This window comes from Brienomyrus brachyistius, chromosome 24 (genome assembly GCF_023856365.1).
Source record: "Brienomyrus brachyistius isolate T26 chromosome 24, BBRACH_0.4, whole genome shotgun sequence".
Classification (NCBI taxonomy): Eukaryota; Metazoa; Chordata; class Actinopteri; order Osteoglossiformes; family Mormyridae; genus Brienomyrus; species Brienomyrus brachyistius.
Window position 1 is genome coordinate 9,059,718 of NC_064556.1, and position 22,338 is coordinate 9,082,055.

General features: G+C 47.7%; 1 protein-coding gene across 1 annotated transcript in view; it reads left to right on the forward strand.

Annotated features, from left to right (window-relative positions):
- The window catches only part of LOC125719823 (phospholipid-transporting ATPase 11C-like), a 66,803-nt gene that overhangs the window by 26,938 nt on the left and 17,527 nt on the right, over positions 1-22,338 (forward strand). The window contains exons 3-17 of the mRNA XM_048994596.1: positions 187-276; positions 8,807-8,887; positions 9,199-9,306; positions 10,747-10,875; positions 11,067-11,155; positions 11,569-11,616; positions 11,994-12,058; positions 12,185-12,266; positions 17,034-17,184; positions 17,650-17,847; positions 19,068-19,238; positions 19,895-20,064; positions 20,153-20,224; positions 20,321-20,394; positions 20,472-20,575. Of these exons, the coding sequence (XP_048850553.1) occupies positions 187-276; positions 8,807-8,887; positions 9,199-9,306; positions 10,747-10,875; positions 11,067-11,155; positions 11,569-11,616; positions 11,994-12,058; positions 12,185-12,266; positions 17,034-17,184; positions 17,650-17,847; positions 19,068-19,238; positions 19,895-20,064; positions 20,153-20,224; positions 20,321-20,394; positions 20,472-20,575 (1,632 nt within the window). The remainder of the gene's footprint in view (positions 1-186; positions 277-8,806; positions 8,888-9,198; positions 9,307-10,746; positions 10,876-11,066; positions 11,156-11,568; positions 11,617-11,993; positions 12,059-12,184; positions 12,267-17,033; positions 17,185-17,649; positions 17,848-19,067; positions 19,239-19,894; positions 20,065-20,152; positions 20,225-20,320; positions 20,395-20,471; positions 20,576-22,338) is intronic.

Consider the following 22,338-nt stretch of genomic DNA (forward strand, 5'->3'; position numbering starts at 1 on the left):
GGAACTGGCCTTGAGAAGCATGCCCTTTGGCCAGATTCGGTAGTCTCTGTGTATTTTTTTTTCTCTCTCACTGAACGCTTCAGCACCAGTACAAACATGTAGCTTCGCCTGATAAGTACATGTGGTTTTGCGTGTAACAGAAAAAGCAGTCGCAGAATTGAGTTTCCTCTTCTCTTTTTTTTGCAGTACACTGTTTGGAACTTTCTTCCCAAGAACCTTTTCGAACAGTTCAGAAGAATTGCCAACTTTTACTTCCTTATTATATTTTTGGTGCAGGTGAGTGATTATTGCCGAATGTAATATTTTCCTCCCGGTGTAAATCATTTCTGAAGATCTTCTCGGCTGTGGACGCCCCTGTGCCGATGAGCGCAGGCTGTACGGGGTCGAACCCACTGCGTCTCTGTGACTGTGAGCGTAAGCTAAGCTACGAGGTGTGAGAAGCTCACAAGCAGGCACTTGTGCTGTGAAATCGACGCTTCTGCCGGGTACAAGAAGCACATTGTCTGGTTGTCGATCCCTTCTTGTGGTTGGTGGGAACTTGCTATGGCCCGGGTCTGGTCACTGCAGCTTTGTAGCCTGCAGATGCAGGTGGTTTTACTCAGAATGACATTAATAGCGGAGCGAGTCTCGTAGGGAACTGATGTGCTGTGTGCATCGTTTGTATGTCGTATAGTGTGCGAGAGTAAGGCTTCCTCGGCGGAGCAGGCTGTGCGTTTCTGTGTGTTTGTGTGGGCGTGCAGGCCGCGGTTGGTGTCTTCTCACTCTGCCAGGCACATTTGGCTGGCACGCCTCCACTAATCTTGCATCTCATTGGAGTGCTTCCCCTTCCCGGCTCTCCAAACAGTTGGCGTGTGGCCTTCTGCCGTAGCGGGATTCTGTAGCCTCAGGACCGCACTGCCTCGTTGCCACCGGCCGGCGTTCCGGCTTCCACGCACCCCGTCACCGGGCTGGATTTGCGTGCCGTTGTTTCTCCTGGGGCTTTTTGACAGTCTGCCCCCTCTTCCTGAGATGGGACTACTCCTCATTTTATTTTTTGACTCCTGCACCCTGCAGTACATCTATACAGCCCGAAATAGACATTCTGTGTGCTCTCACACAAGGTTATAAGGGATAAACAGCGGCTGGAAGCTGGACTGAAGCAGTAAGCAGACTGTGGTCAGGATATTCTTGGTTTTTTATTGGCCATGTACCTATGGCTGCCTGTGAAATGCGCTGTGGCTAAATCGGAAAACAGCACCATGTAACTGTAGGATGTGCATGAAAGACGAAGGGGAAAAAAGGCCAGTGGGATTCGCTGTACTCATCGCTTTTGCTGTATTTGGTCACGGAGGCTGTCCTCCCTGGCGGCTTTTATCAGTCAGCTCAGCTTTGCTCTAGTTCACCCTCAATTCATTCATCACTATCAGGCTTCCCCATGGCCCTCTGAGTACCGCTGCATTCCCGGCCTTGTGCCCTGTCCCTCCGAGTGTGGCCACACCCCCGGCCTTGTGCCCTGTCCCTCCTAGTGTGGCCACACCCCTGGCCTTGTGCCCTGTCCCTCCTAGTGTGGCCACACCCCTGGCCTTGTGCCCTGTCCCTCCTAGTGTGGCCACATCTCCGGCCTTGTGCCCTGTCCCTCCTAGTGTGGCCACACCTCCGGCCTTGTGCCCTGTCCCTCCTAGTGTGGCCACACCCCTGGCCTTGTGCCCTGTACCTCCAAGTGTGGCCTTGTGCCCTGTCCCTCCGAGTGTGGCCACACCCCCAGCCTTGTGCCCTGTCCCTCCGAGTGTGACCACACCCCCAGCCTTGTGCCCTGTCCCTCCGAGTGTGGCCACACCCCCAGCCTTGTGCCCTGTCCCTCCGAGTGTGACCACACCTCCGGCCTTGTGCCCTGTCCCTCCGAGTGTGGCCACACCCCCGGCCTTGTGCCCTGTCCCTCCTAGTGTGGCCACACCTCCGGCCTTGTGCCCTGTCCCTCCTAGTGTGGCCACACCCCTAGCCTTGTGCCCTGTCCCTCCTAGTGTGGCCACACCTCCGGCCTTGTGCCCTGTCCCTCCTAGTGTGGCCACACCCCTGGCCTTGTGCCCTGTACCTCCAAGTGTGGTCTTGTGCCCTGTCCCTCCAAGTATGGCCTTGTGCCCTGTCCCTCCGAGTGTGGCCACACCCCCGGCCTTGTGCCCTGTCCCTCCGAGTATGGCCTTGTGCCCTGTCCCTCCTAGTGTGGCCACACCCCCGGCCTTGTGCCCTGTACCTCCGAGTGTGGCCACACCCCTGGCCTTGTGCCCTGTCCCTCCGAGTGTGGCCACACCCCTGGCCTTGTGCCCTGTACCTCCGAGTGTGGCCACACCCCCAGCCTTGTGCCCTGTCCCTCCAAGTATGGCCTTGTGCCCTGTCCCTCCGAGTGTGGCCACACCCCCGGCCTTGTGCCCTGTCCCTCCGAGTGTGGCCACACCCCCAGCCTTGTGCCCTGTCCCTCCAAGTATGGCCTTGTGCCCTGTCCCTCCTAGTGTGGCCACACCCCCGGCCTTGTGCCCTGTACCTCCGAGTGTGGCCACACCCCTGGCCTTGTGCCCTGTCCTTCCTAGTGTGGCCACACCCCTGGCCTTGTGCCCTGTACCTCCGAGTGTGGCCACACCCCCAGCCTTGTGCCCTGTCCCCCCCGAGTGTGGCCACACCCCCAGCCTTGTGCCCTGTACCTCCGAGTGTGGCCACACCCCCGGCCTTGTGCCCTGTCCCCCCCCGAGTGTGGCCACACCCCCGGCCTTGTGCCCTGTCCCCCCCGAGTGTGGCCACACCCCCAGCCTTGTGCCCTGTCCCTCCAAGTATGGCCTTGTGCCCTGTCCCTCCTAGTGTGGCCACACCCCTGGCCTTGTGCCCTGTACCTCCGAGTGTGGCCACACCCCTGGCCTTGTGCCCTGTCCCTCCTAGTGTGGCCACACCCCCGGCCTTGTGCCCTGTCCCTCCGAGTGTGGCCACACCCCCGGCCTTGTGCCCTGTCCCTCCGAGTGTGGCCACACCCCCAGCCTTGTGCCCTGTCCCTCCAAGTATGGCCTTGTGCCCTGTCCCTCCTAGTGTGGCCACACCCCTGGCCTTGTGCCCTGTACCTCCGAGTGTGGCCACACCCCCAGCCTTGTGCCCTGTCCCTCCAAGTATGGCCTTGTGCCCTGTCCCTCCTAGTGTGGCCACACCCCTGGCCTTGTGCCCTGTACCTCCGAGTGTGGCCACACCCCCAGCCTTGTGCCCTGTCCCTCCAAGTATGGCCTTGTGCCCTGTCCCTCCTAGTGTGGCCACACCCCCGGCCTTGTGCCCTGTCCCCCCCGAGTGTGTCCATGCTCCCGTTTTGCGCCCCCCCCCCCCCCCCCCCGAGTGCGGCCCGCGGCCATGTGCCCTGTTATAAACCTATAAACAAAACTGGCAGATCAAGTGTGTGTTTATGAATTTAATGAGTTGTTCTAATTCAAAGCAAATAAAAAAACATGTCAATATAAAACTTCTAATGATTTTGTTCCCTTTATGCCATTGTTTGAAGCCTGGCATTCTAATTGAATTTATTCATTTCAAAAGCTCAAAATCCACTTATGTAGGGCAATTCCAACTTTCAGCAATAGTCAAATAGTGTTTTCAAAGAATGACCAACCAAATGACCACCAGTTTATGAATAATAGACAAATGACAACACAGTCAGCTTATATTAATGTCCCGTTTCCTGAAAAGCTAATCTGAAGTTGTAGGATTGTAATAAGCCTTTTTCACATGCCTCAGTAATTTATCTTGTAGCAGAAACTTCAGTCTCCTCTAAGTCGTACATATTATCCGCTGCAAATCTAGACTTTTGCTGGTCAATGTTTGGAATGGAGCCCAGCTTGTGTAGTGGGAATATATCTTTCACCTTACTAAAAATTTCTTTGGAGAGGGAACTTTCAGAGCGTATGCTATTTTTGGAGGGTCTTCGGAGACACAACCACCATGCCAGTGACAAGGACAAGGAGTGTGTGCGCGTTTGGTTTGGCCAGGGCACTGTGGTAAGCTAGGCAAAGCGTGTCATTCGACCTGGATTTGGAAGCCACTCGGGTCCGGTTCCTGCTAGCTGAGTGTGAGACGTAATCGTTAGTCATCACAAGGTGACTCCACTTTGCGTGTCGTTGGTTAAGGGGCTGGGTCAGTCTGGCTGAGCATGGTTCCCAAAATTCTTGGAGATGTGCTGAATTTTTTGTGAGTTGCTTTATTTGGAAAAGGGCAGTGAAATGGCAAAATACTGGTGAGAGTTAAGCTGAAATGATTAGTCATGCTAGTAACACTTTACTTAAAACACACATGTATAATGGATACCTTCATAATGCATTATAATGCATTCATAAAGTATTATAAACATCGCTATTTAAAAAAGGCATAACACATTATAGCCATGTTTATTGTGCATTATGACTGCTCTATGAAGCTCTCATCTATAATGCACTATAATACCTTCACAATGCATTATAATGGTCAGTATAAGCCATCGTAATGGATTATGAAGGAATCAGTAATGCTTTATGGTGACTGCATTAAGTACAATGTTACCGTAATGCTCCCTGGCTGGAGTTTTTTTCTCTTAGGTAAAGAAGAAGGGGAAACGGAGGCAGTGCTCTAACAGTGCAGATAATATGCTCCTTCCTCAGGGTGGGGCCTGGGCAGGGGCGGGGGGCAGCCTTAAGTCTCATCCCTTGCCAGTTTTGGGAGTGCAGGGAACACATTGTGAATCGTGCCTGTGGGGATACTCGGCTGCAGAGCTCATATTCAGGTCTTCTCCTCTCTGGCCGACTGGGGTGTAAAGATACATCCATGCATCGTGATGAATCGATTATTAAGGTGCCGATTCGGAGCGTCATCTGAATGTCAAATTTGATTTTGAGGAAGAAATGGAGATGAATCTGCTTCCGGGTTGCACGCTCCTGCATTCACATGCACGAAATAGCACGCGTCGGCACGCGACCTTCCGGAATGTAGGCTGGCGGGGGAAGGCTCGGCGTTCATAGGAAGCGCCGCCCGATGATCTGTCCCTTACCGTGCCTTTGGGAAACTTGCCCCTGTTTTATAGCACAGAACACTCTCTAATGGTTAAGATAACCTTTGCTCTACAACACTTTTGGGAAATGGCTCGCTTTTGCAGCACAGAAAAGTCTTTTTTTGCAAGCTACGGTAGCAATGGACGAGACCGAGTTGGATAACTAGCCAGCTAAGTAACATTAGAGATGCACGATGTAATGCTTAGACATTGGTATCAGCTGGTTTTCATTAATATCAATATATTGGCGTCAGTCTCTGTGGATATTTAGACATTAGCTCAGATGTTGCAAACTTAAAGTATTGATGAGGAGACAACTATTAAAATAATGGAGTGATTGCACTCTGGATGGTCGGATGCCTTCCGTAGTGGAGGTCTCGAAGCCTCTTCGCTCTTCGTTATTAAATCTGGCCTGCAGGTCAGTCTCTCATTCTTCAGTCATTCTGCTATCTAAGCTGAACCCTCCAGCCCCACCAGTGCCTCAGATCAGATAGAACCTCCTTTGTGTTCTGTTTTTTTTTTCTGTACAGTTCAGCATGCATAATTATAACACTGCCCTTTTCTCCTTGTCTCATTATGTAATAATAACAATTAATGTTCTGAGGTTCTACTTTCTTTGCATGCCATTAATAGTGTGTAATTAAGTTCCCATGTTAATATTTGTGAAATTAATATTTGTGGAACAAAAACAACATCGATTAATCATTGATCAGGATGAATGATTTCCGATGCATTGAATCATTCCCTCAATGATGTTAGTTAAATAGAATTACCTTGGGGTCAAGGATTTACACCCCCAGAGTCCAAGTCTTTTGTCCATGCAGTGCAGGACAGGTAACCAGCAGGAACAGTAGGGTACTCACTAGGTAATGACAGTCATTTTCGGTAAAATACAAACATGTAGTGCATGTGTGACTCTCAGGTGATTTCACCACTGGGCCCGTAGCAAGGTCCTTAGCCCCATTTACTCCAGTGACTATCTGTCTAGTGACTGTGACCCTGAATTCTCAATTGTATGTGTCTTGGGACAATAGTGTCTGCTGAAAAAAGTGCATAAATGAATGTATACAGCAAGTTCACACTGCCAGCCACATCGTTCAATTCTGATTCTTTGCTCAGATCGGATTTGTCTGTCTTGACGATTCACATTCATAACTATAAGTGACCTGTATCTGACTGTAATGTGAATACATCGGTCGATTGATACGTTTTTACACGGGTCAACTGCATCACCAACAACAAAAAACGTCATATCTGTGGGACGACTCATGGCATTAAATATGGACGCGTTAGTAGCTCACGCATGTATCGCACTTTGCTCTGGAGGACGACAGACATCAGCTGTACATGAGCAGGTCGAAAAGGATAAAAAAAGTCAGACGGCTAGCTTTTTCTGTTTTCACAGTTATTACTGGAGCTGCTGCACCAAGAGATATGTGGGTACGAGCCTGCCGGCGCAGGCTGATGATGTCAGCGCATTCGTATAAGCAAAAAGCCACATGAATTCCGATCTGAGCGTTCACATTCAGGTCGCATGGCCTCGAATCGGATACGTATCCGATTTAGTACCACATATGAAAGTGACACAAATGTGATTTGAAAAGATCAGGTCTGTGTCACATTAAGGCAAAAAATCTAATTTGAATCACTTCAGCATGGCAGTGTGAACGTAGCCTATGATCTATAGAAAAAAGATGAGATAGGTATATTTTTGTATATATAAAGTATTTAAACCTGCTGAGTTTATGTTAACCAGCTAGATATAAGAAATTCAAGCATGCAGTCAATAGGCAAGAGGAAGAGAGGATTGGAATCATTGGGGCACTTTTACGTCGCAGGAACTTTTTTATGGAACCAGAACCTTTTTCCGGAACCAGGAACTGGGCCCGATTTGTAGTTCCTTGGAGGCAGTTTCAGAATCCTTTTTTAGTCCCTGCTTCAGAATAGGCACAAACTGCAGGGGAGCCACTCATAGCAATAAACGCGGAAGCGTAGGAAGTGAAGGAACTTCTTAATGTTGGTGTGAAAGCTCCCCGATAGAGGGTAACACTTATGTCAATGGCTAAGATAAAAGTGTGTGTAAACATTTTATTTGCCATTTTTGCAGAAATAGAGGAATGTTCATCTTTACCAACCCCATCTTGTTCTCCATAGCATGGCAAGGGTTACACAGCTAGGGCAGCTAACGTGCAGCACCCCTGGAGCTGGGGGTTAAGGGCCTTGCTCACGGGCCCACAGACATGTGACTATTCTGCCGAGGCTTGTGCCCTGTCCCTCCGAGTGTGGCCACACCCCCGGCCTTGTGCCCTGTCCCTCCGAGTGTGTTCTTGTGCCCTGTCCCTCCGAGTGTGGCCACACCCCCGGCCTTGTGCCCTGTCCCTCCGAGTGTGGCCTTGTGCCCTGTCCCTCCGAGTGTGGCCACACCCCCGGCCTTATGCCCTGTCCCTCCGAGTGTGGCCACACCCCCGGCCTTGTGCCCTGTCCCTCCGAGTGTGGCCACACCCCCGGCCTTGTGCCCTGTCCCTCCGAGTGTGGCCACACCCCCGGCCTTGTGCCCTGTCCCTCCAAGTGTGGCCATACCCCCGGCCTTGTGCCCTGTCCCTCAGAGTGTGGCCACACCCCTGGCCTTGTGCCCTGTCCCTCCGAGTGTGTTCTTGTGCCCTGTCCCTCCGAGTGTGGCCACACCCCTGGCCTTGTGCCCTGTCCCTCCGAGTGTGGCCACACCCCCGGCCTTGTGTCCTGTTCCTCCGAGTGTGGCCTTGTGCCCTGTCCCTCCAAGTGTGGCCATACCCCCAGCCTTGTGCCCTGTCCCTCCGAGTGTGGCCACACCCCCGGCCTTGTACCCTGTCCCTCCGAGTGTGTTCTTGTGCCCTGTCCCTCCGAGTGTGGCCACACCCCTGGCCTTGTGCCCTGTCCCTCCGAGTGTGGCCACACCCCCGGCCTTGTGCCCTGTCCCTCCGAGTGTGTTCTTGTGCCCTGTCCCTCCGAGTGTGTTCTTGTGCCCTGTCCCTCCGAGTGTGGCCACACTCGAACCGGTGATCTTCTGGTTATAAGCGCTATAATGGGGCAGAACTGTCCCTCTGGCACTCTTTCAAGCACAGGTCTGTACTTTGATTAGTAGCCAGTGGAAGGAAACCCAGAGCCGTGATTTGTGGGAACCTTTAGGCAGGCAGATGACACGTCTTGCAGTGGCACCTAACCTTTCACACCAGTCAGTCATATAGCTATGAAGGCAGTGCGGAAATTCAGGCGAGATAATGATAGTAATCAGCAGTGAGGCAGACAATCTGGTAAGGTATGTGCAGATTTTTTGGGATGCTTAAGAGGAAAAGTATATGGGATCTCTTTAAAGGTATATGCTGTAGAAAGGTATTTTCTATTATAAGACTCAGTTTCTGCTTCCTTGCTGGTTGCTGATACGCATTTTGCTCCTATTGTGTGTGAAATTACAAAAATCAAAGAGATTCTGCCGGACACTGCTACGTGTGAAAACGATCAGAATCTCTAGTCATGCAGCTACCCTTAGAGGTAGAAATGCTAATTTCTTGACTTGCCTTATTTCTGATTTTTTTTTTATTATATATTTACTCAAAACAATATCTCAAATTGTACCAGCACTTCTTATGTCTTTGAGCGAAAATATGAGTCTTCCTCATTTAGTAGAAATTCAGGCCCCTGCTTTGTGTATATTCACTGAGTACTAAGCCAGCTGTTTCAGTATTCTTCTCTAAAGCCTCAGGCACTTGAAAAATAATAGACATTTGGATTTCTCTGCCCTGACAGGTAATAGTGGACACGCCCACCAGCCCTGTTACCAGTGGCTTGCCCTTGTTTTTTGTGATCACAGTGACTGCCATCAAACAGGTGAGAACATCAGATTGGTCAAGCAGCGCCTCCCGCCTTGCCGCTACAGTGTGCCTGCTCTCCCCTTTGGTGCTGTTCTGTGGCCTGCCGGCCAACCACAACTTTCCCTGAGTGCCTGTTTTCGTTTTCTTTTCTCCTTTTGTCCCTGTGATTGATAGAAATTCCCAAGCCGGCTGGCATTTGAAGTCACGCCTTTCAGAGTCAAGCGACAAATGCTTCCGCGTTTGCCACGCCCACCTCAGTATTTCTTTCTTTAATATGCACACACCCCCCACATGCATAAATACCTGCTTTCTGTGTCCTTTCCCTAGGGGTACGAGGACTGGCTCCGTCACAAGGCTGACAATGAAGTGAATAAATACCTGGTTACAATAGTAGAGGATGGCCAGAGCGTACGCAAGGAGAGCGAGAAGATCAAGGTATCTGTAGAACGGTCACTGAGGGTTGGGGACCTGCCAGTCCAGCTTATATAGGATGAGCAGTCGGTGTAGGTAATCTCAAAATTATTTGGGTGGTAACTTTTTCCTCCACTGTCTTAAATATCGGGGCACATTTTTTTGGTTTGATTTACATCTGAACCCTTGAACAAATTAAGACCATCATTGCAAATTGCATTTTTTTTAACCTGTGGGTCGTTCAGCAATGTTGCAAATCAAAATGAAATAAGTATCGAATTATTCTTTGCCTTTATCGACCACCCCGTGAGATGCTTGCTTAACGGTTTGATTTTAGCTGTGCATTTTGGGAGTCTGTGAAACGTCTCAACCAATCTTTTAACCCTTTTAACACACAAAAAAGTATATCAATCTAAATGGAATTCTGTCATCTTGTGTCTCGTTTTGAAAATATATCGACGTACCATGAAAATTCAATATAGTGCCTCGCCCTAAGAGACTGTAAAAGTTCTTGTTGGGTGGGAGGCGAAGCCATGGGTAAGCAGACAATCTGTAGCTACACCCCTGCGAGAGATTATTTGCTTTTGGATGAAAGCCTTTATTTAAAAATAAAACTGGCCGTGTTACATAGTAGTACGTAGTTAGTTACATAAAGTTATGTACGTACGTAGTGCGATAAGCAGTGCTGTTTGTATGAGTGTGTGTTTGAAACAGAAATTAAATGAATATAAAATGATGGTTTATTCATTTTTTAAATACATTTTTTAAATAATTTTGAGCACAAATTTTTCTTCTCAGTCATGGCTCTTGGGGACATTCTCAGACTTCATGCCATCCAGACTTGCACTTCAGTTGAATAGTGCAGTAAATAATCCATTGAAAAAATTTTTTATTGTCTCCTGGGCAAGTAGATGATGCCATTTAAATATCATTGAGGAAGAAGATGATTGTAATTCTGTAACTGACAGCGACGATCGGTCTCCACATTCCCGCAGAGGTGGAGTGTGTGAGCCCACGCACATTTCATGAGAGGAAGACTGATGCAGCCTCCTCTTGCTGATAGGAACAGAAGTACATGAATATATCGCTTGAACAAATAAGATTGGTGGCAAAAACAACAGCGACACCCGTAAATTGTTGCTTTTGTCCTACTCTGCTCACAAGTGAATCATCAAACACCCCCGACGGGGGTTAGTGCTAAGGGCCTTTTCCAAGAGCCCAGCAGTAACATGATTGCTCTGCCAGCCGCAGGCTTTGAACACACAACCCTCTGGGCATGGGCACGGATCCCGAACCAGCTGCTGTCAGTGCTATTTATACGGCGTAGCCCCGATTTGACACTTGGCCATGTCTTATTGACCTGTCACAGGCCACACCAAGGCATTGTAAGCAAGATTTAAATTTGACTGGGAAATCTACTTGTGCATTCGCCTAGGCCCTTAACCGCAGCTTTTGTACGTGCAGGTCGGTGACATTGTTGAGGTACTCGAGGAGGAGACCTTCCCCTGTGACCTCATCCTGTTGCAGTCCAGCCGCGATGATGACACCTGCTTTGTCACCACGGCCAGCCTGGACGGGGAGTCCAATCACAAGGTGAGAGTGTGACCTCACCCTGTCACCTGTCTTTCCACTGTTGTGTTTCCTCTCTCTGTCTACTTCCTTTCTACCTACCGCTGCTGCACAGTTCATCGTCCCACATTTTGACCTGCATGTGCCACGTCCTGCACACATGAGAACGAGACCTAGATCCCAGTCACTCTTTCGCGATCCCCCTCTTTCTCTAGACACACTATACGGTGCCTGATACAGAGAAGGAGGTGGAATTGTTGAATGCGACCATTGAATGCGAACAACCGCAACCTGACCTCTACAAGTGAGTTGCTTCCGTGCACATGTTTGGTATTTGCCTATCTGTGTGGCCATCTCAGTACGTGAGTGCAACGGAGCGCTGTCCTATTGTTCTTGTCAGTGTTTACTGCTGTTACTAAGTAGCAACATTGTTTTGGCGCCACCTGCTGCTCAACTGTGCTAATTACACCTGAATTTTGTCAGTCTGTGTAGTAAAGCCTTTCACCAAAGGTAATAGGTCAGGGGTGTTCCTAGGTCTGTTTTAGGTGGGCTTTAGAGTTCTGCTCTGTACATCCCACCCACGAGAGTCAAATATTACATTACGTCCTGCAATGGGTTATCTGAAATGTGTATATTAACATTCACATGGCCTTCATTTTCATTATTTGTGCTAATTTGATCACAGTCAGTTCAATGATCCGTGTTATTCATATGCAGGTTTGTAGGCCGCATGCAAATCCACAAGGACGGCCAGGACGCTATGCGGTAAGTCCTACAGGCTCGCGCCATACGAACATCCTCACAGCTGGGGTTCTTTAACCCCCGCCTGCTTCTCTTTGGACCTCCCGTGATCTATCGCTTCAGACGAGTCCCACAGGAAGCTGGCGTCAGTCCCAGGGCAGCTTAGGGAAGCAGTTCTGAGTGCTGATGGTCACTGGCTCCATAACATCCAGCACTGGCTGCTTCTCAGGAATGCAGGAGGAGGCTGAAGATTAATTATTGATTTCTAGAGGCTTCCACACCTCCTTGTGGAAAATTAATATTAAGAGCTTAGTTTTTTTTCCATACATTACATGTCTTGTAGGTTGGAAAAGATATATACAGTCTCTCTATTCTTTGCTTTTTTTCTTTTCTTTCATCAGGTCCCTGGGCCCAGAAAACTTGCTATTAAAAGGAGCTACCCTGAAAAACACAAAGAAGATATATGGTCAGTACTGTTAATATTAGATTTTTTTTTTTATTGGAGTAGAAGATAATGAATTGCGTTTTTTTGTATGACCATGCATAACTCAGCAGACACCATATTTCTAATGGCCTTCCTTATTGTTACCAGGGGTGGCTGTTTACACTGGGATGGAGACTAAGATGGCCCTGAATTACCAGGGTAAATCGCAGAAACGCTCTGCTGTGGAGAAGTAAGTGGAGCAGAAGGTTAGAAATCAGGGTCATGTCACTGTGCGGCTGGGTGCAGTTAATGTCATTATGACGAAAGATGATTGAGCTTTTAGAAGAAAGGATATGTTTCGTTCTGGTAGATATTCCCGTTCTCCAATGAGAAAATCCTCTGGATACCTCCAGACATCGTATAGAATGGCGCTTTCCTGAAAACAAGAGATGTGATACGGTTTACATTTGTATGTGTACTCCGTGTGTGTTATTGTCACAGCGAGGGATGGTGACAGTGTTTCTCATAGAAATGTGTACTCTGTGTGTGTTATAGTTACAGCGAGGGATGGTGACAGTGTTTCGCATTGAAATGTGTACTCTGTGTGTGTTATTGTCACAGCGAGGGATGGTGACAGTGTTTCTCATTGAAATGTGTACTCTGTGTGTGTTATTGTCGCAGCGAGGCATGGTGACGGTGTTTCTCGGAAATGTGTACTCTGTGTGTGTTATTGTCGCAGCGAGGCATGGTGACAGTGTTTCACATGGAAATGTGTACTCTGTGTGTGTTATAGTTACAGCGAGGGATGGTGACAGTGTTTCTCATGGAAATGTGTACTCTGTGTGTGTTATTGTCACAGCGAGGGATGGTGAGAGTGTTTCGCATGGAAATGTGTACTCTGTCTGTGTTATTGTCATAGCGAGGGATGATGACAGTGTTTCACATGGAAATGTGTACTCTGTGTGTGTTATAGTTACAGCGAGGCATGGTGACAGTGTTTCACATGGAAATGTGTACTGTGTGTGTGTTATAGTTACAGCGAGGGATGGTGATGGTGTTTCTCATGGAAATGTGTACTCTGTCTGTGTTATTGTCATAGCGAGGGATGGTGAGAGTGTTTCGCATGGAAATGTGTACTCTGTGTGTGTTATTGTCACAGCGAGGGATGGTGAGAGTGTTTCGCATGGAAATGTGTACTCTGTGTGTGTTATTGTCACAGCGAGGGATGGTGAGAGTGTTTCGCATGGAAATGTGTACTCTGTGTGTTATAGTTACAGCGAGGGATGGTGACAGTGTTTCTCATGGAAATGTGTACTCTGTGTGTGTTATTGTCACAGCGAGGGATGGTGAGAGTGTTTCGCATGGAAATGTGTACTCTGTGTGTGTTATTGTCGCAGCGAGGCATGGTGACAGTGTTTCACATGGAAATGTGTACTGTGTGTGTGTTATAGTTACAGCGAGGGATGGTGACGGTGTTTCTCGGAAATGTGTACTCTGTGTGTGTTATTGTCGCAGCGAGGCATGGTGACAGTGTTTCACATGGAAATGTGTACTCTGTGTGTGTTATAGTTACAGCGAGGGATGGTGACAGTGTTTCTCATGGAAATGTGTACTCTGTATGTGTTATTATCACAGCGAGGGATGGTGACAATGTTTTGCATGGAAATGTGTACTCTGTGTGTGTTCTTGTCACAGCGAGGGATGGTGTGAGTGTTTCGCATGGAAATGTGTGTTATTGTCCGTGTGTGTTATAGTTACAGTGAGGGATGGTGATGGTGTTTCTCATAGAAATGTGTACTCTCTGTGTGTTATCGTCACAGTGAGGGGTGGTGACAGTGTTTCTCAGAAATGTGTACTCTGTATGTGTTATTGTCACAGAGAGGGATGGTGACAGTGTTTCTCATGGAAATGTGTACTCTGTGTGTGTTATAGTTACAGCGAGGGATGGTGATGGTGTTTCTCATGGAAATGTGTACTCTGTGTGTGTTCTTGTCACAGCGAGGGATGGTGTGAGTGTTTCTCATGGAAATGTGTACTCTGTATATGTTATTATCACAGCGAGGGATGGTGACAATGTTTCGCATGGAAATGTGTACTCTGTGTGTGTTATTGTCACAGAGAGGGATGGTGACTGTTTCTCATGGAAATGTGTACTCTGTGTGTGTTATAGTTACAGCGAGGGATGGTGATGGTGTTTCTCATGGAAATGTGTACTCTGTGTGTGTTCTTGTCACAGCGAGGGATGGTGAGAGTGTTTCGCATGGAAATGTGTACTCTGTGTGTGTTATTGTCACAGCGAGGGATGGTGAGAGTGTTTCGCATGGAAATGTGTACTCTGTGTGTGTTATTGTCACAGCGAGGGATGGTGAGAGTGTTTCGCATGGAAATGTGTACTCTGTGTGTGTTATTGTCGCAGCGAGGCATGGTGACAGTGTTTCACATGGAAATGTGTACTGTGTGTGTTATAGTTACAGCGAGGGATGGTGACGGTGTTTCTCATGGAAATGTGTACTCTGTCTGTGTTATTGTCATAGCGAGGGATGGTGAGAGTGTTTCGCATGGAAATGTGTACTCTGTGTGTGTTATTGTCACAGCGAGGGATGGTGAGAGTGTTTCGCATGGAAATGTGTACTCTGTGTGTGTTATTGTCACAGCGAGGGATGGTGAGAGTGTTTCGCATGGAAATGTGTACTCTGTGTGTTATAGTTACAGCGAGGGATGGTGACAGTGTTTCTCATGGAAATGTGTACTCTGTGTGTGTTATTGTCACAGCGAGGGATGGTGAGAGTGTTTCGCATGGAAATGTGTACTCTGTGTGTGTTATTGTCGCAGCGAGGCATGGTGACAGTGTTTCACATGGAAATGTGTACTGTGTGTGTGTTATAGTTACAGCGAGGGATGGTGACGGTGTTTCTCGGAAATGTGTACTCTGTGTGTGTTATTGTCGCAGCGAGGCATGGTGACAGTGTTTCACATGGAAATGTGTACTCTGTGTGTGTTATAGTTACAGCGAGGGATGGTGACAGTGTTTCTCATGGAAATGTGTACTCTGTATGTGTTATTATCACAGCGAGGGATGGTGACAATGTTTTGCATGGAAATGTGTACTCTGTGTGTGTTCTTGTCACAGCGAGGGATGGTGTGAGTGTTTCGCATGGAAATGTGTGTTATTGTCCGTGTGTGTTATAGTTACAGTGAGGGATGGTGATGGTGTTTCTCATAGAAATGTGTACTCTGTGTGTGTTATCGTCACAGTGAGGGGTGGTGACAGTGTTTCTCATGGAAATGTGTACTCTGTGTGTGTTATAGTTACAGCGAGGGATGGTGTGAGTGTTTCTCATGGAAATGTGTACTCTGTATGTGTTATTATCACAGCGAGGGATGGTGACAATGTTTCGCATGGAAATGTGTACTCTGTGTGTGTTATTGTCACAGCGAGGGATGGTGACAGTGTTTCTCATAGAAATGTGTACTCTGTGTGTGTTATAGTTACAGCGAGGGATGGTGACAGTGTTTCGCATTGAAATGTGTACTCTGTGTGTGTTATTGTCACAGCGAGGGATGGTGACAGTGTTTCTCATAGAAATGTGTACTCTGTGTGTGTTATAGTTACAGCGAGGGATGGTGACAGTGTTTCTCATAGAAATGTGTACTCTGTGTGTGTTATTGTCACAGCGAGGGATGGTGACAGTGTTTCTCATAGAAATGTGTACTCTGTGTGTGTTATTGTCACAGCGAGGGATGGTGACAGTGTTTCACATTGAAATGTGTACTCTGTGTGTGTTATTGTCACAGCGAGGGATGGTGACAGTGTTTCTCATAGAAATGTGTACTCTGTGTGTGTTATAGTTACAGCGAGGGATGGTGACAGTGTTTCGCATTGAAATGTGTACTCTGTGTGTGTTATTGTCACAGCGAGGGATGGTGACAGTGTTTCTCATAGAAATGTGTACTCTGTGTGTGTTTTTGTCACAGCGAGGGATGGTGACAGTGTTTCACATTGAAATGTGTACTCTGTGTGTGTTATTGTCGCAGCGAGGCATGGTGACAGTGTTTCTCATGGAAATGTGTACTCTGTATGTGTTATTGTCACAGCGAGGGATGGTGACAGTGTTTCTCATGGAAATGTGTGTTATTGTCCGTGTGTGTTATAGTTACAGCGAGGGATGGTGACAGTGTTTCGCATGGAAATGTGTGTTATTGTCCGTGTGTGTTATAGTTACAGTGAGGGATGGTGATGGTGTTTCTCATAGAAATGTGTACTCTGTGTGTGTTATCGTCACAGTGAGGGGTGGTGACAGTGTTTCTCAGAAATGTGTACTCTGTATGTGTTATTGTCACAGAGAGGGATGGTGACAGTGTTTCTCATGGAAATGTGTACTCTGTGTGTGTTATAGTTACAGCGAGGGATGGTGATGGTGTTTCTCATGGAAATGTGTACTCTGTGTGTGTTCTTGTCACAGCGAGGGATGGTGTGAGTGTTTCGCATGGAAATGTGTGTTATTGTCCGTGTGTGTTATAGTTACAGTGAGGGATGGTGGCAGTGTTTCGCATGGAAATGTGTACTCTGTGTGTGTTATAGTTACAGCGAGGGATGGTGATGGTGTTTCTCATGGAAATGTGTACTCTGTGTGTGTTATTGTCATAGCGAGGGATGGTGACAGTGTTTCTCATGGAAATGTGTGTTATTGTCCGTGTGTGTTATTGTCACAGCGAGGGATGGTGACAGTGTTTCACATTGAAATGTGTACTCTGTATGTGTTATTATCACAGCGAGGGATGGTGACAATATTTTGCATGGAAATGTGTACTCTGTGTGTGTTATTGTCACAGCGAGGGATGGTGACAGTGTTTCGCATGGAAATGTGTGCTCTGTGTGTGTTGTTGTCATAGCAAGAGATGGTTATAGTATAGCTATGCAGACATGGAACATATTGGGTCATGGATCATACTCTTATATCCCAATATCGTTTTCCTGACCCTTTGTTTTATGTGTGCGCCTGTATCTCTGCTCCAGGTCGATCAACGCCTTCCTCATCGTATACCTGTTCCTGCTTGTCAGCAAGGCCCTGGTGTGCACCACTCTGAAGTACGTATGGCAGAGCCGGCCTGGCCAGGATGAACCCTGGTACAACCCCAAAACCGTGAAGGAGAGAGAGTCCAACCTGGTGAGATCCTAATGCTGGGAGATGTTTCCAGGAGAGCCTGAATGAGACCGATGTGTCTTTTTTTATTTTATTTTTTACTCTGAAGTTCTCTCTGAACTGCATTTTACAAATATTTTGCATTTCCTGTATTAAAATTAGTTTTACAATGTGTGCAAGATGAATTATTTTTCTCCAGGGAAAATCCAGACAGTATTAGGCAGCTGCCGTGCTGGTTTGGTCCGACATCAGCATTAATTAAGCACGATGACGGCCTGCCAAGTTTTTTTTTCCCTCTTTCTACTCTTCGCTATATCAGATATTCTGTGTTTAATAAATTATGCCTTAAGGAAGAAAAAATTATAGCCACCATTTCTTTTTTTATGATATCACTTCCCCATTTATTTCAAAGGACTGGGTTAGATGACAGTTTGTCGTCAGATAATCATACATTCTCCTCGTGACTGATGTGTTCTGTCGTTTTTACAGTATCTGAAGATGTTCACCGACTTCCTCTCCTTTATGGTGCTGTTCAACTTCATCATCCCCGTGTCCATGTACGTCACCGTGGAAATGCAAAAGTTCCTGGGCTCCTTCTTTATCACCTGGGACAAGGACTTCTTTGACGCCGAGATCCAGGAAGGGGCCCTGGTCAACACCTCAGACCTGAACGAAGAGCTGGGGCAGGTGAGTGCGATGGCGGCAGAGCGAGGTCTACACAGTCGCTGCTTCCCTGGGATCGCACCTTCTTCCGTCCAGAATCCCAAAGCGTGCCTAGCTTTTCCATCCATCCATCCATCTTCAGACCCCCACAGCCAGTACAGAATTGTGGCAAACCTACACGGTATAATTCATAATCCCAAACATCCCCCCAGGAGCATAGTATGACATACAAACAGCAGTTGGCGAGGGGCGGGGGGGGGTTACGATAGTTCAAAGTGCAAAAACACAGGGCAGTGTGAAACAGGGGGCTGGACTCTGGGGAGTTCATGCATAGTGCACTGTGTGTGTAAGCAATGATAATAAATGAGGTAGCAACAGAAACAGGGGAATAAATATAGTATTACTTGACTGACAATAAATAGATAATATTAAGGTAAAGTGACCTGTTCTAGTAGGTCAGGGGTGTGTGTGTATTTTTAGGTATGGGTAGGTGGCAGGGGGGTTGGGGGTGCAGCAGGGTGTTGAGTGTCCTGACAGCCTCGGGCAAGATGGTGTTGTTCCTGTACCAGCCAGACAGGAGCAGGACAGAGAGTCCGTGGGAAGGTTGGGAGGGGTCTTTCACGATACTGGAGGCTTTATGGGTGCAGTATTTGTGGAAAATGTCCTTGATGCACTGTCCATCGCATAGATTCGCAATTCACAAAGTAAGCACCGATGTAGCTAGTGAGAGGGCCCCTGTCGCATGTGGAGATGCCGGTGTGCATCAGTGGAGAAGCATAGGGCACGAGGCGGCTGAACACCTGAGCAGAATGCCAGTGCATGGGGGACACTGTCACGCACTGTGCATGATGCAGAGATGCCAGTTGATGGGGCACACTGACACTCACTGTGCATGATGCAGAAATGCCAGTTGTTCCGGCACACTGTTTCGCACTGTGCCTGATGCAGAGATGCCAGTTGATGGGGCACACTGTCACGCACTGTGCATGATGCAGAGATGCCAGTTGATCCAGCACACTGTCACGCACTGTCTTTGCAGATGTCTTTACACCCTAGAGTGGAGAACCTAAAGAAAGTCACCACAACATGGGGGGAACACACCGAAGGGGGCAGGATTCAAAGGCGTGCAGAATCCATGCTACCCACAGAGACACCTCTCTAAGAAGATATTGTCCAATTAATCAATGCAAAGCAGAAATATACCACATCTATCTCCACTTCCCTCTCCTCATCTTCACGTTTAGGTGGAGTATGTTTTCACGGATAAAACGGGCACGTTGACTCAGAACAACATGGAGTTCATCGAATGCTGCATCGATGGCTTTCAGTACAAGTACCGCGAGTCACAGGCTGAGCTGGACGGGTTCTCTGTAACCGATGGGCCCATCTACAAGGTCCAGGAAAAAGCAGGCCGGGTGAGTAACTGCAAAAACGACAGCAACGTGGGGCGTAGCTGGTACAAGTTCAAATACGGTCCCTGCATTTTAGCCAAGTACCAGTGATATCTAGTGAAATATCTAGCTGGGGCACATTTCCCAAGAGCATAGCTGCTAGCAACATTAGGACATTCAACTCAGCGGTTCCATCTATGCAAGTTGCTCACAGAAGCCTTTGAGAAATGTACCCCTGGACGACTGGGTAAAGATGCATGTTGCTTTACATCAAGGCTGTTCTATGCTGCTCGTAGAGATCTACCACCCTGCAGAGCCTGATACAGATAATCAGGTCCTTCAGTAGCATCTTAGTATTAGGGCCAATTTAGCTTCAGCATAGCTGACTCTAATACTAGAAGGGCTAGAGTTAGGCAGATCAGGCAGTCTTATCCAGAGAGGGACGTTGGGTGTGCAGGTTTTCTCTGCAACTCCATAAATAGAGCACTGATTGGCTGGAGAGTCCTCACACCTGGGTTTGAGCAGCTGACCTAAAGGATGTCCCAAAAGCCCGCATACACAATGGCCAGCCCTGCTGTAGATGAAAGCGCAAGGGACTTCAATGAAAATACAAGAACCAGGATCCCTCAAGATATTGTCTCATATTTACTGAGATTCTATCCCATCTTGGCTCCTTGCAGGAGATGGAGGATCTATTTCTGCGAGCACTGTGCCTCTGCCACACCGTGCAGGTAAAGGAAAACCAGCTGGACGAGGTGGACGGAGACCAGATCGACTCCATCTCAGGGGGTCAGTGCGGCTTCATCGCCTCCTCGCCGGATGAGGTGGCCCTGGTGAAAGGAGCGATGAAGTAAGAGAAGCCAGTCCCCAGCATGTCACCAGCCTGAACGCCCCAAAAAGGATTTTTTCCTCCCTAATCTCTGTTTTGCTTCTTCCAGGTATGGCTTCACCTTCTTGGGTTCGGAATGTAAAAACATGAAAATCTTGAACAGGGACAATGACGTCGAAGTGTAAGTCCTTGTGTTTTGCGGTCACTTGCACAGAATTTAGAAGCTTATCCCTTCATTGGCATTTGCACATTGCCTGTTTCATCTTCTCCCCCAAAGGTACGAGCTTTTGCACGTGTTGAACTTCGATCCTGTGCGCCGCCGCATGAGTGTGATCGTAAAATCCAAAGCTGGTGAGGAATAAAACCACAAACGCATCAAACCCCCCTCCACCACATATTCATGTTGACATAGCTGTCTTTTGCTTTAGGGGAGACCCTCCTCTTTTGCAAGGGGGCTGACTCCTCCATCTTCCCTCGTGTGAGAAGGGAAGAGGTGGACAGGATACAGGTGCACGTTCAGAGAAATGCAAAGGTCCGTCCGTTCTCAATACTTTTTTTTTATTGGTGTTACTGTATTCCCTGGATGGGTTTAAATATGGCTTTAAGACCGGTCCACGTCTGCAAGAACTTTCTTGTTAGCATGATAACTCAGAAAGTATTTGACGGATCATTTAAAAACTTTGCGGAGTGAAGATCTGGAAGTGCTCACAAGTTTTGAGACAAACTGGACTAAAATTAAAGTAGCGCTTTGCAGTGACGGCTGAGAGAAGTACAGCCTCAAACATGTGAAACAATTGTCAAAACTGTTTGATAGATTACTTTCAAACTTAGCTGGTGCTTTGGATTGATACATGGCATGAAAATTGAAGCAATCAGGGTAACCCGCAGAAGTATTTGACCCTGTAAATATGATAACTCAAAAGTATCTTGAATTTCATATTATTACCGCTTCACAAATTAGATGACATCTTCACCTGATTTCATTTTGAGATAAATCCTTATAAATCGAAGCAACAGTGCTGTGTGGCAGCGAAGGACTACATGGGTGACTAGAAGACAGTTGCAATTGTGAAAATCGTAAATCTAAAAGTATTGCATGGATTTTTTTTTTCAAATTTCCCTGGAACATTGTACAGGTCATTTGTTCTCAAACTGTGGGGCGCCTTGGGAAGGGTAATGAGATGATCCTCTGAATATAGAAATAAAAGATTATAATTCTTTTTTTCATCGCAGCCCAGCAAAATTTATCGGTAGCAGCATTTTAGCTGGTTGGCAAAATTTATGGTTGACAGCTTGGTGAAGCTTATCATGGGGGTCCCCCCCCCCCCCCTGCTTGGCATAAATTATCAAAAGGGGAATTGAATCGTATCGCTTAGTCCAAGTTAGTCATGACACACAAAAGGCCAGGCACAGGTACAGATCTGGTCAGCCTGATGACACTTAAGCCACACAACATTGGGCTGCTTTTAATATTTTTTTTTTTTTTTGAGAGGTGAGGACACTATGGGGGGGGGAGACTGAGGCGATATTACACTGTATTTTTGATATACTTGCCTTGGTATCCTCCTAGCAGAGCTGGGGGAGGTGGCTGGGGAGAGGGAGGTCTGGGCATCTCTGCTTAAAGTGCTGCCCCCAGCATGTGACCTGACCCCGGAGAAGTGGTGGACAGTGGATGGAATAATGTGGCTTTTGAAAATACCATCAAAATACCCGGTAGCAGGGATCATCAACCTGTTCATGCACGGACAAATGTGTCCATGGAAAGACTTATCTGTGTCTGTGGCAAAATTCGCCATGGGCCTGACACCTGCCGTATACAGTAGTATAATCCAGTGTTTCCCAACCCAGTCCTCGGGGAACCCCGGACAGTCTGCGTTTTTGCTTCCTCTCAGCTCCCAGCACACCTGTACCTGGTATTCGGTGTTCCTGATTGGCTGGGTGCTGGGAGGGAGCTAAAACGTGGACTGTCCTGGGTTCCCCGAAGACTGGGTTGGGAAACATTGATATGATCTATGGACTGTATGACTGTCTGAAAAATTCTGTCTAAGGCCATTGTAGGGACACTAGAGATAGAGGTTGGGGGTATGTGGGAGGCGTTGGGATTACATGGAGGGAGGGGGTGACAGCTGTCCGGGGAATACACTGGTGTTGTTCCTATCGCCTCTGGTTCAGTAGATGCTTGCCGTAATAAGCTAGTTCTGTTAGCTGTTAGTTGTTAATGAGCCAACCCAGCAACTGGAGATCGAGATGTTTAAAGCCCTGGCTTGGTGTTTAACTCAATCCTGCATTAAGCCC